Here is a 14,793-nt window from a genome sequence, read left to right as displayed (position 1 = left end):
AAAAATTTAAATTGGATTTCTAAAATAAAAAGCTTTTGAAGGGAAAATCCAAAGGCTATGCCTCAGGAAATAAGGATTTGTTTTAAGTTTTTCATGTGTGCTAAAACTCAGTCTAAAGTTTTTTTAAAAATAAAAAATCGTTTAACAACATCAGTTAACAAACATGGATACGTATGCTATAATGTTATTGTTTTAGTTAAATAAATTGGTTAAATTGTTAGAATCATAGAATCATAGAGTTGGAATAGACCACAAGGGCCATCGAGTCCAACCCCCTGCCAAGCAGCAAACACCATCAGAGCACTCCTGACATATGGTTGTCAAGCCTCTGCTTAAAGACCTCCAAAGACGGAGACTCCACCACATTCCTTGGCAGCAAATTCCACTGTCGAACAGCTCTTACTGTCAGGAAGTTCTTCCTAATGTTTAGGTGGAATCTTCTTTCTTGTAGTTTGGATCCATTGCTCCGTGTCCGCTTCTCTGGAGCAGCAGAAAACAACCTTTCTCCCTCCTCTATATGACATCCTTTTATATATTTGCACATGGCTATCATATCACCCCTTAACCTCCTCTTCTCCAGGCTAAACATGCCCAGCTCCCTTAGCCGTTCATCATAAGGCATCGTTTCCAGGCCTTTGACCATTTTGGTTGCCCTCCTCTGGACACGTTCCAGTTTGTCAGTGTCCTTCTTGAACTGTGGTGCCCAGAACTGGACACAGTACTCCAGGTGAGGTCTGACCAGAGCAGAATACAGTGGCACTATTACTTCCCTTGATCTAGATGCTATACTCCTATTGATGCAGCCCAGAATTGCATTGGCTTTTTTAGCTGCCGCGTCACACTGTTGGCTCATGTCAAGTTTGTGGTCAACCAAGACTCCTAGATCCTTTTCTCATGTACTGCTCTCAAGCCAGGTGTTCCCCATCTTGTATTTGTGCCTCTCATTTTTTTTGCCCAAGTGCAATACTTTACATTTCTTCCTGTTAAAGTTCATCTTGTTTGTTTTGGCCCAGTTCTCTAATCTGTCAAGGTCGTTTTGAAGTGTGATCCTGTCCTCTGGGGTGTTAGCCACCCCTCCCAGTTTGGTGTCATCTGCAAATTTGATCAGGATGCCCTTGAGTCCATCATCCAAGTCGTTGATAAAGATGTTGAATAAGACCGGGCCCAAGACAGAACCCTGTGGCACCCCACTAGTCACTCTTCTCCAGGATGAAGAGGAACCATTGATGAGCACCCTTTGGGTTCGGTCAGTCAGCCAGTTACAAATCCACTGAGTGGTAGCATAGTCAAGACCGCATTTTACCAGCTTCTTTACAAGAATATCATGGGGCACCTTGTCGAATGCCTTGCTGAAATCAAGGTAGACTACATCCACTGCGTTCCCTTCATCTACCAGGCTTGTAATTCTGTCAAAAAACGAGATCAGGTTAGTCTGACATGACTTATTTTTCAGAAATCCATGCTGACTATTGGTGATCACAGCATTCCTTTCTAGGTGCTCACAGACTGTTTGCTTAATGATCTGCTCCAGAATCTTCCCTGGTATTGATGTCAGACTGACTGGGCGGTAATTATTTGGGTCCTCTCTTTTCCCCTTTTTGAAAATAGGTACAACATTTGCCCTCCTCCAGTATGCCGGGACTTCGCCTGTTCTCCAGGAATTCTCAAAGATGACTGCCAGTGGTTCTGAGATCACATCTGCCAGTTCTTTTAATACTCTTGGATGCAGTTCATCTGGCCCTGGAGACTTGAATACATCTAAACTAGCCAAGTATTCTTGTACTATCTCCTTAGTTATTCTGGGCTGTGTTTCCTCTGCTGAATCATTTGCTCCAAATTCTTCAGGTCGGGCATTGTTTTCTTTATCAGAGAAGACTGAGGCAAAGAAGGCATTGAGGAGTTCAGCCCTTTCTGTGTCCCCTGTTTGCATTTCACCATCTTCTCCTCTGAGTGACCCCACTGTTTCTTTGTTCTTCCTTTTGCTACGGACATACCCATAAAAGCCCTTTTTGTTGCTTTTAACCTCTCTAGCAAGCCTGAGTTCATTCTGTGCTTTAGCTTTTCTGACTTTGTGTCTACATGTGCTGGCTATTTGTTTGAATTCCTCTTTGGTGGTTTCCCCCCTTTTCCATTTTTTGTACACATCCTTTTTTAATCTTAACTCAGTTAAAAGTTCTTTAGATAGCCACCCTGGCTTCTTTAGGCACCTTCCATGTTTCCGTCTCATTGGTATTGCCTGAAGTTGTGCTTTTACTATCTCCCTCTTAACAAACTCCCAGCCATCATGAACTCCCTTTCCTTTTAGTATTACTGTCCATGGGATCTCACCCAGCACTTCCCTAAGTTTTATGAAGTCGGCTTTCTTAAAGTCAAGAAATTGAGTCCTAGTATGCTTGGCTGCTCCTTTCCGCTGTATAGTAAACTTCAGAAGAGCATGATCACTCGCGCCTAATGATCCTTCCACTTCTACCCCACTAACCAGGTCATCAACATTGGTTAGGACCAGATCTAAAATGGCTGTTCCTCTTGTTGCTTCTCCCACTTTCTGGACAATGAAGTTGCCTGCAAGGCCAGTGAGGAATCTGTTTGACCTTATGCTCTTGGCTGAGTTTGACATCCAACAAATATCCGGGTAATTGAAGTCCCCCATTACTACTATCTCCCTTCCTTTTGCATGCTTGGCCATCTGTTCCAGGAAGGCATCATCTATGTCCTCCGTTTGGCTTGGGGATCTATAGTAAACTCCCACAATGAGGTCTCTTGTTATTCTTCTCTCCCTTAATTTTGACCCAAATGCTCTCACTTTGGCTTTGAGGTTCTAAATCTTGGATCTCTTCACAGGTATACACATCCCTGACATATAACACCACTCCTCCTCCTTTCTTGTCTGGTCTGTTTCTCTGAAATAGATTGTATCCCTCCATTATTACATTCCAATCGTGGGACTTATCCCACCAGGTTTCAGTGATGCCTATTATGTCATATTTAGTTTGCTGTACCAAGAGCTCAAGCTCATCTTGTTTATTTCCCATGCTTTGCGCATTAGTGTACAGACATTGAAGTCCATTAATCATTCCCCCGTGTCTCTTATTTAAGGATTTTTTCCTCCCACCACTAGGTCTGCGTGCTGTTTGCTCCATTTGGTCTATGACATTTGGATGATCATCTTCATCAATTGATAGACTCCTACCTTCAGGAGCACTGTCTCCCTCCCCCACATTAGTCAGTTTAAAGCCCTCCTGACGAGGTTTCTGAGATTTTTGGCAAAAACATTCCTCCCAACCGTTGTGAGGTGCAGCCCATCGCTTGCCAGAAGTCCATCTTCAATAAACTGCAGTCCGTGATCTAAGAAGCCAAACCGTTCCTGTTTACACCATTTGCGAAGCCAGTTGTTCACTTCCACTATTTTTCCCTCTCTCCCTGGGCCACGTCCTTCAACTGGGAGGACAGATGAGATGACAATTTGTGCATTTAATTGCTTCAATTTCCTGCCCAGAGCCTCGTAGTCTCTTTTGATCTTCTGGAGGCTATTTCTTGCAGTGTCATTGACCAAGAGGAAGGGGTATTTGTCAGTGGGTTTTATGATTCCTTGCAGTCGTTCAGTTACATCTTGGATCTTAGCCCCGGGGAGACAGCACACCTCCCGAGACATCTTGTCAGGCCCACAGATCACTGCTTCTGTTCCCCTCAGTAGGGAATCCCCTATCACCACTACACGCCTCCTCTTAGGTTTGGTCGGGGTTCTTCCGTGAGCTGTCCGTTCCAAGGTCGCCTGCACATTCCCTGAGGACTGACTTTGCTGCTCGTCTTCATATACCTGATCGACTGTAATGAGGGAGAGATCCTCAAATGGAGTCTGTTCTTCGTCTTCCATGCTAGGGGAGAGGACTTCAAAGTGATTGTGTATTTCTAAACAATCAGAGCGAACCCTGGGCCTCCTACTTCTTTGAGTCACGTTTCTCCATATATCTGGCACCTGTGTTGGTGAACTAGCCTCCTTCTCAGGGGAGTCCCCTGTCTCCTCCTTGGTGGAGATGGTGTTCTCTGTTGCTTCCAAGAAGAGCTCCAGCTCTCTAATTCTTTGGAGCGTAGCTACACGTTCCTCCAGTTGCTGGACTTTGTCTTCTAAGAGGGCAATCAACATACAATTGCTGCAGGTAAAGCTGCCTGCAACCTTTGGCAAGATGGCAAACATTGCGCAGGAACCGCAGGCGACTGCAGCTGTTCCCTCACCCTCCATCTTGAAAACGTGTCGTTGGGGGTGGCTACAGTGGTCCTCCATCTTAAAAAGCATGAAGACAGGACAAATACCCCCCCCCCAAAAAAAAACCTAGGTCTCCCCCAACAAACGTTTGAGACTAGCTCCCCTAAATCTAAAAGATGGATCAAACTGTGCGCGCCACCAGGCGCGCGCCGCTGCCCTGCAAGCTCTGATAAGCTCCTCCCACAGCTAATCACCTGACTCAACAGAAACCCTGCCCCCTCTGACCTTTGCACAGGGAGAGCAGCTAATCAGCCACAAAGAAACACACACACACAAGAAAAAAGAAAAAAGGAAACGATTACCGTATTTTTCGCTCTATAAGACGCACCAGACCACAAGACGCACCTAGTTTTTGGAGGAGGAAAACAAGAAAGAAAATATTCTGAATCCCAGAAGCCAGAACAGCAAGAGGGATCGCTGCGCAGCGAAAGCAGCAATCCCTCTTGCTGTTCTAGCTTCTGGGATAGCTGCGCAGCCTGCATTCGCTCCATAAGACGCACACACATTTCCCCTTACTTTTTAGGAGGGGAAAAGTGAGTCTTATAGAGCAAAAAATACGGTATTTTTCTCCTTCCAATAAAGTACAGTAGAAAAGTTGTCCAAATATAAACAGTTAACTTATTAAACCTCACAATAATTTCATAATTATCTGTCAATGTATTTCTAATAGTATAACCAAATCAGTAATTTTGATATAACTGTAAAAACTACTCTGAAAATTTATTATTCCAAAAATGAAACATTCATCTGGTTGTAAATATTAAGATTATACCAGCAAGACTGAGTCTTTCTGTAAAAAAATGATTTAAATCAAGTCTTACTGACTAGTGATTTAAAGCTTAATTTCATAAGCAGTTTTTCACATGAATGACCTGGAAAGCTGCTTAAGAAGTGTGAATGCAAAATGTCCTTGAACCTGTAGGACTTCGGTTTCTCTTGGATCCCAACTTCTATTTATTTATTTATTTTACCCCACCCATCTGGGCGGCTTCCAACAAAATATTAAACACACAATAAAACATTGAACATTAAAAACTTCCCTAAACAGGGCTGTCTTCAGATGTTTTCTAATAGTCAGGTAGTAGTTTATTTCCTTGACATCTGATGGGAGGGCGTTCCACAGGGTGGGTGCCACCACCGAGAAGGCCCTCTGCCTGGTTCCCTGTAACTTGGCTTCTTGCAGCGAGGGAACCGCCAGAAGGCCCTCGGTATATGTAAGACTCTTTAAAAGCTGTGTTTGTTTCCATGGGCATCCCAGGCAAATGAGGTACAAACAAAAAAGTTAAGATGCTAATGTAATAAATAAATAAATGGATAGGGGTACATTTCACCCAGTGATATGCAGATGGATTGTTCTGGGTCACTTCTGTATTATAATACGTGTGTCCTATTTTATAAACATGGGAAAACCTAAGGTAGCATAGCTGCTTAATTGGTCCTGAATTTGCCTTTCTTGCAACCAGAAGACTGTTGTGGTAGACACTGTATGTCATTCATAGTGCTTGAAAGTTCTGCAAAATCAAGCTGAATTAGACTATCTCAGGAAGGATCCAAGACATGTTAAAGGTCTGTCCATATTCATATGAGGCCTAATAAATAACTGAACAAGTGCTGACAATGGTTATGTTGTACAAATAATGGAACTAATTTCTAGTCATATTTTTTGTTGCGATAACAAAATGAAATTTGGCCTTTTTAGAAGCAAATTGTAAATGGAGGTTAATTTCAAAAACTGTATAAATATAGAGAAATCTTGCTTTTTTAAATTGTGCAATAGCATGTATTACTTTAAGCCTTATATGTTGCTTCATCTTAAGTAATAGGAATGTGTACCTAATCAAATAATAAAATGAGTTAATTACCCTTTCTGTTGTTTCGAAGGGCGTTGGGAGGAGGATAGAAAGTGCTGCCTTCAAAAGATAAACTTCGTTGAATAATGGAAGTTTTACTACTTACATTTCTTTTCTTTTTTTTACTAGTTACATTTCATTTTAAATATAAATTGTTTAACCTAGGAGAGAAGTCCTTTTGTCTCTCTAGGCCATCATAAGCAGAGTTTTTATTTTATTTTCCAGATAATTCCCACCAGTATGTTGACACTATCTGGCATAGCTGTAAACGTGACTTGTCATCTCAATTGCATCCATGGCTATTGGGTGACCTGGTAAATCATGGAGCTGAAAGTATGGGTGGATGGAGTCCAGAGGATCGTTTGTGGTGTCACAGAAATTACAACTTGCCAAGAAGTTGTTATAGCTCTTGCTCAGGCAATAGGTAAGTGAAATAATCTCCTTGTGCTCCATATGCATAGATGAGTGTGTGTTGTGGGGGTTGGGGGCACTTTTTCTGTTGAAGACAACTGTTCAGGTATGCTTGCACTTCAATGACTTCTGTATTTTCTTACCACATGGCTATTGAGGAAAGCTTGAAAAGGTCCCTGCCCATTTGCTGCTTCTCCATGGAACCTGATTCTGTTGACTTGACTTGATTGAACAAATGAACATTCTTGGAAGTTTTCCAGTGCGGTCACTTTTGCTAAAACCCATTTGTTTGACTCTTCAAATAATGCAAGCAACTTGTTGCTTCAGTATATACTTGAAGCAGCAAAACCAAACTTTGATTCAAGATGTTTCCCTTTATTATCATCCCTCTAATGGGGTACATGGAAGTTGAGCAGAGGCCACTGGAGTGTACATTGCAAGGCTTTGAAGGGTATACGTTAATCTGCTTGTAGGGGTGGGGAACCTTTGGTCCTCCAGATGTCAGACCCAGGCAGCATCACCAACGGTCAGGGTGATGGGAGTTGCAGTGCAGCAGCATCTGGAGGGCCACAGGTTCCCCACTTGATACATTACCTTTCATAAAGCACCATGTTCTGTTCTCATTGGCCTCCACTGCCAAGAGAAAGGTTGGTTTCCTTATAAGAGGATTTCTTCTATGGGGCTTCTTACTGTAGATTTGCACTTGGATTGCAATGGATAAGAAGCTTCCTAGAATTTAAGATTCAGTCACCAATGAGTTCTGACCATTTTGAATGAATGAATGACTCTTTATTTGCATCAGCCATCAGCCATAGCAATAAAACAACAATACGATATACAAAGAATAGAAATAAAAAGTCAATTATGTAAAATACATTTTAGGGTTTTGAATCAAATTAGTCAAATAGTGGATCTTATTCTAATTGCCCCTGCTAAAAACCTTGCAACCTTTGCTGTCACCTGCTCATCTTGATCTGTCAAGAGAAAGGACACTGTGGCAGCGGCCACTTTATATACACTTTGCTTACAATTACTGGAAACTGAACAACCTCTTTCTTCTTTCACATGTACCGTATTTTTCGCTCCATAAGACGCACTTTTCCCCTCCTAAAAAGTAAGGGGAAATGTGTGTGCGTCTTATGGAGCGAATGCAGACGGGAGACTCTGCTCAGCGCTCCCTTTAAAGAGCTGCGTGGCGCGTGTGTGCGGTTCTTGGGGGCTTTTCCCCAAGGAGGGAGAAGGACAGCCCTTCTCCCTCCTTGGGGAATAGCCCCCAAGAGCCGCACACATACTCCACGCGCTCTTTAAAGGGAGTGCGGCTCTTGGGGGAGCCTTAGCCGTGCGCAGCCTCTCCCGGGCAGGGGGATGAAGGTTGACCTTGCCCGGGAGAGGCTGCATGCGGCTATCCCATAAGCCAGAACAGCAAGAGGCTATCCCAGAAGCCAGATCCCTCTTGCTGTTCTGGCTTCTGGGATTCAGAATATTTTTTTTCTTGTTTTCCTCCTCCAAAAATTAGGTGCGTCTTATGGTCTGGTGCGTCTTATAGAGCGAAAAATACGGTGCTTTTCCTATCCTCTCCCTTGTGGTCGTGAAGAGGACTTTGATTTATTTTACTTTAAAAGAATCCTAGTTTTTTTATTTTGTTCAAACGAGGAACCCTGCTTTAGGTGAAACTCTAGATAGTTTAGCAAACCATATTCCTAGCCTACGATTTGAAGATGGCTTGTTAATGAAACTTATAAAGTTCATTTTAAATCAGAATCCTTGGTTCAAATAAACACTAAACCAGGATTCTTTCACGTTCTCTTCCTGGCCATGTGGAAGGAAGAAAAGGGAAGAGTGTGCCTGGTGCTTTTCTCTGGTTTATTCAGGTTCACCCACATAGTTCTAACCCATTTTAACCAGTTGTGAATGTGATCTATGTTAGCTAAAATAGTTCAGATCTCCAAGAAGAAAAAGTAGATGTACCACTGCTGCTTGTTTAACAGCCCACACAATCTCTGTGATAAAACAAAAACTCAGAGTAAGTGGCTTTGCACTGCTTCAGTACTTAACAACTCTGTATTCTGTGTGCTGCAGATTATGATCCTTGAAGCTCTATTTACTATTAATATTCCCACACTGACAAATGAGACTTTCAATTCCTTTGCTATTGTGAACCTATTACCACTGCTACACTAATTGGCTGAAAGTAGCTGTTTAATTTTGCAATTTCTTTTTCTTTTATCAATCTTTTTAAGAAGAGATTTGGGTGGAGGGATTTAAATCTAGAATTTAATTTCATTAATATATCTTCCTCCAGAGAGAATGAGTGCTATCAGGTTATGCATCCTGAACAATTTAGTTTTCATATCTATTCTGACATAAATTGGATATGTATTTGTGTACCTTTTTTACCTATGGAAGTCTTTGCAGCATTCAAGCTGTTGTATCCATAATGTGATATAAAATATGTCAGTATCTCTGTTTTAATGGGAAATTGTGCTTAAAATCCTGTTTCATGCTGTGCAGATTCAGACAAAATTCAAATAGCTATTCTGATAAGCTTTCTGAAATTTGCATATGCTATACTTCGACTGTTTTCACTTTGAAATCCTTAGGTAATGCTTTGTAATACTTACATGAGAATTATAGGAATTTTGCATAGTAAGGGGGAGAGTTGCGAACATTTTTAATGGTGTATCATGGTGTCAAGTCTCTTACATTCGTTCTACTTTCACCAAATAAATAGAAAATGAGGGAGGAAACATCTGATATCTGAGGCTACATTATTCAGCGTTAAATGCTAAAACATCACTTACTGTGCATTCTTAGTTTTACATACAGATTTTATTCTGAACTGTATATCAGCTAAGAACTCGTGTCTGTGGTGTGGCAGTTAAATGAACAGTTTCCCCCTTTTCCTCCTTGATAAAACTTTTAGAAGGGATGGAGTAAATTTACTTTTGTGTATCCTTACCAAACTGCTATTTCAAGCCTTGTGACTGAGAGAGAACTGCAGCCTTTTAAGCAACAGCAGCAACTTGACAGACCAAAATGAAATGAAAAGAAGAAATGGAACAGAGTTGCAAATATGCTCAAAGTCAATTTGGTCATGGTAGACTTTCATAGGAAGAAGAATCCAGAAGACTTGTAAGTGCAAACCCTTAGGAGAAGAAAAACTTCCTCATCCTTCTGTTGTCAAAGATCCGCCTAGCGCCCCTAGGTTGCCCAGAGTTGTCAACCTTTTCTTGGGGGGGGGGCCTTTTTTAAGGAAATGTTTATCTTTAGAACGCTTGCGGGACGCAGGGACTCACAGGGCCAACCAACAGGGGTGCCAGCGCCCCACACACAGGGGTGTATGAAGGTGGGTGTGGGTTCCATGCTGAGGGGGGACAAAATGTCACATGGCACAGTCGCCACGCTGTCCGCCTGCTGCCTCCCCCCTCCCCCCGCTGCATGGCGGCTAACTGTTTCGGCTGCGCGCACAGCGCCTGTAGCACCCTGTAACATTGGCGCTGCGCAACACATCCTGTTGCGTGCGCAAGCTGAGTTTGTTTGCTGGCTTTTCCGCTTTCAGCACACACTCCCAGCATGGGGTGCCAGCGCAGAACGACAAGGAATGCAAGCGGCAGCGGAGGAAAGATCTCCAGATGGGATCCGTGCGCTCCTATTCTTCGGTTTTTGTTGCTTCTGTCGGCGCACGGCAGATACTGCTAGCATTTATCAGCCACAAGAGGCAAGGGTCCGGGATGGTTGTCCTGACTGATCCAAGCACCTTGTCCGCATTCTCAAGCCTTACCAACTGAAATTCATCCAACAAAACAGGACTAGGCAGTGCTCTGCACACCCCATGAGATTCATATGCTGTAACAGCGGATGCGAGATCCCAATAGATGCAAGTGAATTTTTCCTCAAAATGTTTTGCCAACAAGCCACAGCAAGCTGCTGTTGGTTCTTCCACCTCCTTCAGGCCAGACTGTAACATGCCCCACACTACCCGGTCAAGCTCTGCTGGACGGCACAATCAGGATGCAATGGGGGCAGCCAAGTAGTCCTTCTTTGCAGTCTTCTCTGCCACTAGGTGGACGCGGGTGGCGCTGTGGGTAAAAGCCTCAGCGCCTAGGGCTTGCCGATCAAAAGGTCGGCGGTTCGAATCCCTGCGGCGGGGTGCGCTCCCGTTGCTCGGTCCCAGCGCCTGCCAACCTAGCAGTTCGAAAGCACCCCCGGGTGCAAGTAGATAAATAGGGACCGCTTACTAGCGGGAAGGTAAATGGCGTTTCCGTGTGCGGCTCTGGCTCGCCAGAGCAGCGATGTCACGCTGGCCACGTGACCCGGAAGTGTCTTCGGACAGCGCTGGCCCCCGGCCTCTTAAGTGAGATGGGCGCACAACCCTAGAGTCGGACACGACTGGCCCGTACGGGCAGGGGTACCTTTACCTTTACCTTTACTGCCACTAGGTAGGCTCGATGATGAGTCCTCACCAGTGTTGATCTTCTCTTCATAAGCCAGATGGGTGGGGTATAAATAAATTAGTATTATTATTATAGTGTCCAAAAACTCTGAGCTGCCACTGTTGCGTCTTTCACTCCTACATCCAGTGTTTCAGCTAACTTAACTGCAGTTCACACATCTCAGCAGTCCCAACACAGTGGTTTCAAAAGCACATTGAGCCACTACAGAACTAGAAAAGAGGAAAGCTATCATGAAACCATGGTATTTTCAAAGCTTTTTCATGTATTGCTTACCATGAATATTAATAACCATGCATAGAGTTGGAGACTTAGCATGTTTATAACCATCAGAAGAAATGGCAGAGTTGTGCAAAATCACTACCTCCGGCTCCAAAGGGAGTGCAGTAGGACTTGGGACTGCGTGGGGAAGGAAATGACCTGAATCTATGGTGAATGTCACTTATAGACCAGCTCTAATTATTTAATTCTGCAAAGTAGGAACAAGTTTCTTACGAAAACTCAAAGCTCTCAAACTATAATCCCAGTCATGAACAGCTGCTTATTTGTTCTGCACTTTACTTAAGTTCTTGATTATTTTGCAAATGTAGGTGTTACCCCTTGTTTTTCTTCATTTTTTGGTTTTAGCACTGTAATAGTTTTTAACAACAAACCAACCTGAAATTGCAGACTACGCTAAGCAGTTGGCTTGATTTGAAACACAGCTTACAGTTAAATCTCTCTCTGGCTGGCACAAGAAGTCTTTAATAGCATTATTAAATAGTCTAAAAGCTCTGGACCTTAATTAACTGTGTTGGATCATAGTTTCCCCATCCCCCCACCCCCCGAACATCACCAACGCTGCTTTATTGTTTCCCTCCTTAATTTTTAAAGAGATGCTTAAATTGCCAGGATAGGCTGCATTTACCACATGTGGGTTAAACCACAGAGCCTAGGGCTTGCCGATCAGAAGGTTGGTGGTTCGAATTCCCGCGATGGGGTGAGCTCCCATTGCTCGGTCCCTGCTGCTGCCAACCTAGCAGTTCGAAAGCACGTCAAAGTGCAAGTAGATAAATAGGTACTGCTCCGGCGGAAAGGTAAATGGTGTTTCCGTGCGCTTCTCTGGTTCGTCAGAAGTGGGTTAGTCATGCTGGCCACAAGACCTGGAAGCTGTACGCTGGCTCCCTCGGCCTGTGAAGCGAGATGAGCGCCGCAACCCCAGAGTCGGCCACGACTGGACCTAATGGTCAGGGGTCCCTTTCCCTTACCAGGATAGGCTGCTTTTTACCACAAGTACATTGTTCATTGCAACCCACAAATAGATGTTTTAGCTTCCCAAAGTGTATGCTGATTCCAGTCTACATCTTGGCTCTGCATGTGACTCAATAATTTCAGTTAGGTTTATTGTTAGATTCAGTTAGATTATTAATATTAACAAATAATATATAGGTTGCAATTGTTCTCTGGTAAGAACAAACAAACAATACACAATGATGCATGGCACCATACATCATAGTAACCCTTAACAGCCAATATTTTGCAATTCCACTAAATATTAAAACACAATTCAGTGTCGGCCTCATAAAGTGTTATTGTGAGCATATATACTGTAGACTTAACCTGAAGCACCACTTTAGCTAATGGGGCCTCCTGCTGCTGCTGTGCCGCCGGAGCACAATTTCTGTTCTCATCCTGAAGCAAAGTTCTTAACCCAAGGTATTATTTCTGGGTTAGTGGAGTCTGTAACCTGAAGCGTATGTAACCTGAGGTACCACTGTATAGAATAAATAGTATTGGCACTACTAATTCAGAGCAGACCTATCTTTGAGTGTTTACAGTCTTAGCTTGATATATTTCTAATTTTATCATAAATTTAAGAGCCAAGAAGGAAAACACTTCAATACAAAGCAGTCTCACTGTCAAATCAAATCTCAATTATTATTTCTTTACATTGCTTTGTTTCATAAATAATAGTTTTCCATTCCAGCATATGTTTATGTGATGCTCTATGTTCTTCTTTTCCCAGTTCAAACTGGTTAATATAATCACATAATATTTCATAACCTGAAACTAAATAACTCAATTGTTCCTGATTATCTGAGAGCCTTTTAAGTTGGATATTACTAGCAATGTTCATAAGTTTCAGGGTATAAACATTAGGCAGAAAAGTCAGTGTTGGGTTCAGCCATCTTAATCTCTATGACTTGTATCAGGAAGGCTTTTCTTCTTCTCCATTGGGACAAGTCAGAGAAATCATTGGGTAAGACTTCTCCAAGAAAGGCCATTTCCAGCATCTTAAAATTCTTATAACGCTTTTGAAATGTACTTGTGCTTATTACAGCTATGGTGGTTGTTTTTTGCATGTGTTCTATATTTTCATGTCATTTCTTGTTATGTAAATATTTTTGATACTTGGAAGTAATCTTTTTTTATATATAAAATCCTCTCACATAACTTGATTATCTTCAGTGTTAGTACAACACCTACCAAGACCAACAGGAAATAACAGTTCCACATTCTTTATGGGTAATCTTGCACATTCTAGTTAACACAGCAGCTTAGAGTTTGCTTAGCTATTGGAATGTGAGAATTTAACAGTAAAAAGCACACTGCAACATTGAGACCAAGATGAGTGATTATAATGCTGAACCATAAAAACAGGCCCTATAGGATCTAATAACAATAAAATATTGAATATATAATAGGGTATTTTCCTAATAGTAATCTTACTAGTAGTAACAGTAGTTACCACCACATTTGCTGGTATTCTACAGATGGTATTTGTATGTGATACAGATGTCCCCGTTTCCACAAATCAGTCCCCTGACAAAATCCATCTATTTAGTAGGAAGTTAAAAAGTGTCCCTGGATTCACTGAAAAAAATCTGGTAACCTTATCTTAGCCCTGCCGTGAAAAAAACGTATTTCATTGCACCTGCACCCGTGCACTTTTCCTTTAGTGCTTATATGTATTCCTCTTTCTATGTTTGTTTCATATACATTTCAGCTGCTATCCATGACAGTTGGTTACTATCAGGAGTTCAAACGTTAATGGGACGTGCCACTAGAAAGCAATGAAGAGAACTGCCCCACTACAAATAACCCACAGTATTTTTGGCTCCAAATTCATGCTCTGTTCATTATTAAGCTTGCATTTTCATGAAGAAGAACAAACAAGACTTCCAACCCTCTTCAATTTTTATGAAGATTGCCATAGCTCAAGTGGGGTGGTCAGTTTAAAAAGTACAGTGTTCCCTTGGTTCTCAAATGTAATCCGTTCTGGAAGTCTGTTCCAAAACCAAAGTGTTCCAAAACTAAGGCGTGCTTTCCCATAGAAAGTAATGCAAAATGGATTAATCTGTTCCAGACTTTTAAAACCAACCCCTAAAGCAGACTTTAACATGAATTTTACTGTCTAATGATACCATTAGACCCATAAAGTGAAAGCAATAATCAGTGTACTGTACTATTATTTTCTTACCTGCATTGATGATAGTCATCGTTTGGATGGGGGGATTTTATCCATTTCCGCAGTCACACAGTCCGTCAATCAATCAGTAGCTGAACTGGGTTCCCACACAGTCACAAAAACAAATTAACCGAAAGAGCCTCAAAAACAAAAACAGCAAAATAAATAGCAAAAACAAAAGTGCCAAACTTAATCCATTCCGGGAGTCCGTTTGACTTCCGAAATGTTCGAAAACCATTGTGCAGCTTCTGATTGGTGCAGGTGCCCCGGAAACAATAGCTGACAGCCGCATCAGACATTCAGCTTCTGAAAAATGTTCAAAAACCAGAACACTTACTTCCGGGTTTTGGGAGTTTGAGAACCAAGGTA

General features: G+C 42.3%; 1 protein-coding gene across 4 annotated transcripts in view; it reads left to right on the top strand.

Moving 5' to 3' along the window:
• Window positions 1–14,793, top strand: part of RASSF8 (Ras association domain family member 8) — a 129,692-nt gene that overhangs the window by 106,502 nt on the left and 8,397 nt on the right. For all 4 annotated transcript variants that reach the window (XM_028747594.2, XM_028747598.2, XM_077935657.1 and 1 more), the window contains one exon: window positions 6,340–6,538. In XM_028747594.2, coding sequence (XP_028603427.2) covers window positions 6,436–6,538 — 103 coding nt within the window. In that variant the 5' untranslated portion in view covers window positions 6,340–6,435. The remainder of the gene's footprint in view (window positions 1–6,339; window positions 6,539–14,793) is intronic.

This window comes from Podarcis muralis, chromosome 10, assembly GCF_964188315.1.
Source record: "Podarcis muralis chromosome 10, rPodMur119.hap1.1, whole genome shotgun sequence".
In the NCBI taxonomy this organism is placed as follows: Eukaryota; Metazoa; Chordata; class Lepidosauria; order Squamata; family Lacertidae; genus Podarcis; species Podarcis muralis.
Note: the sequence above shows the minus strand (reverse complement) of the source record. Positions and strands in the feature narration are given on the sequence as shown.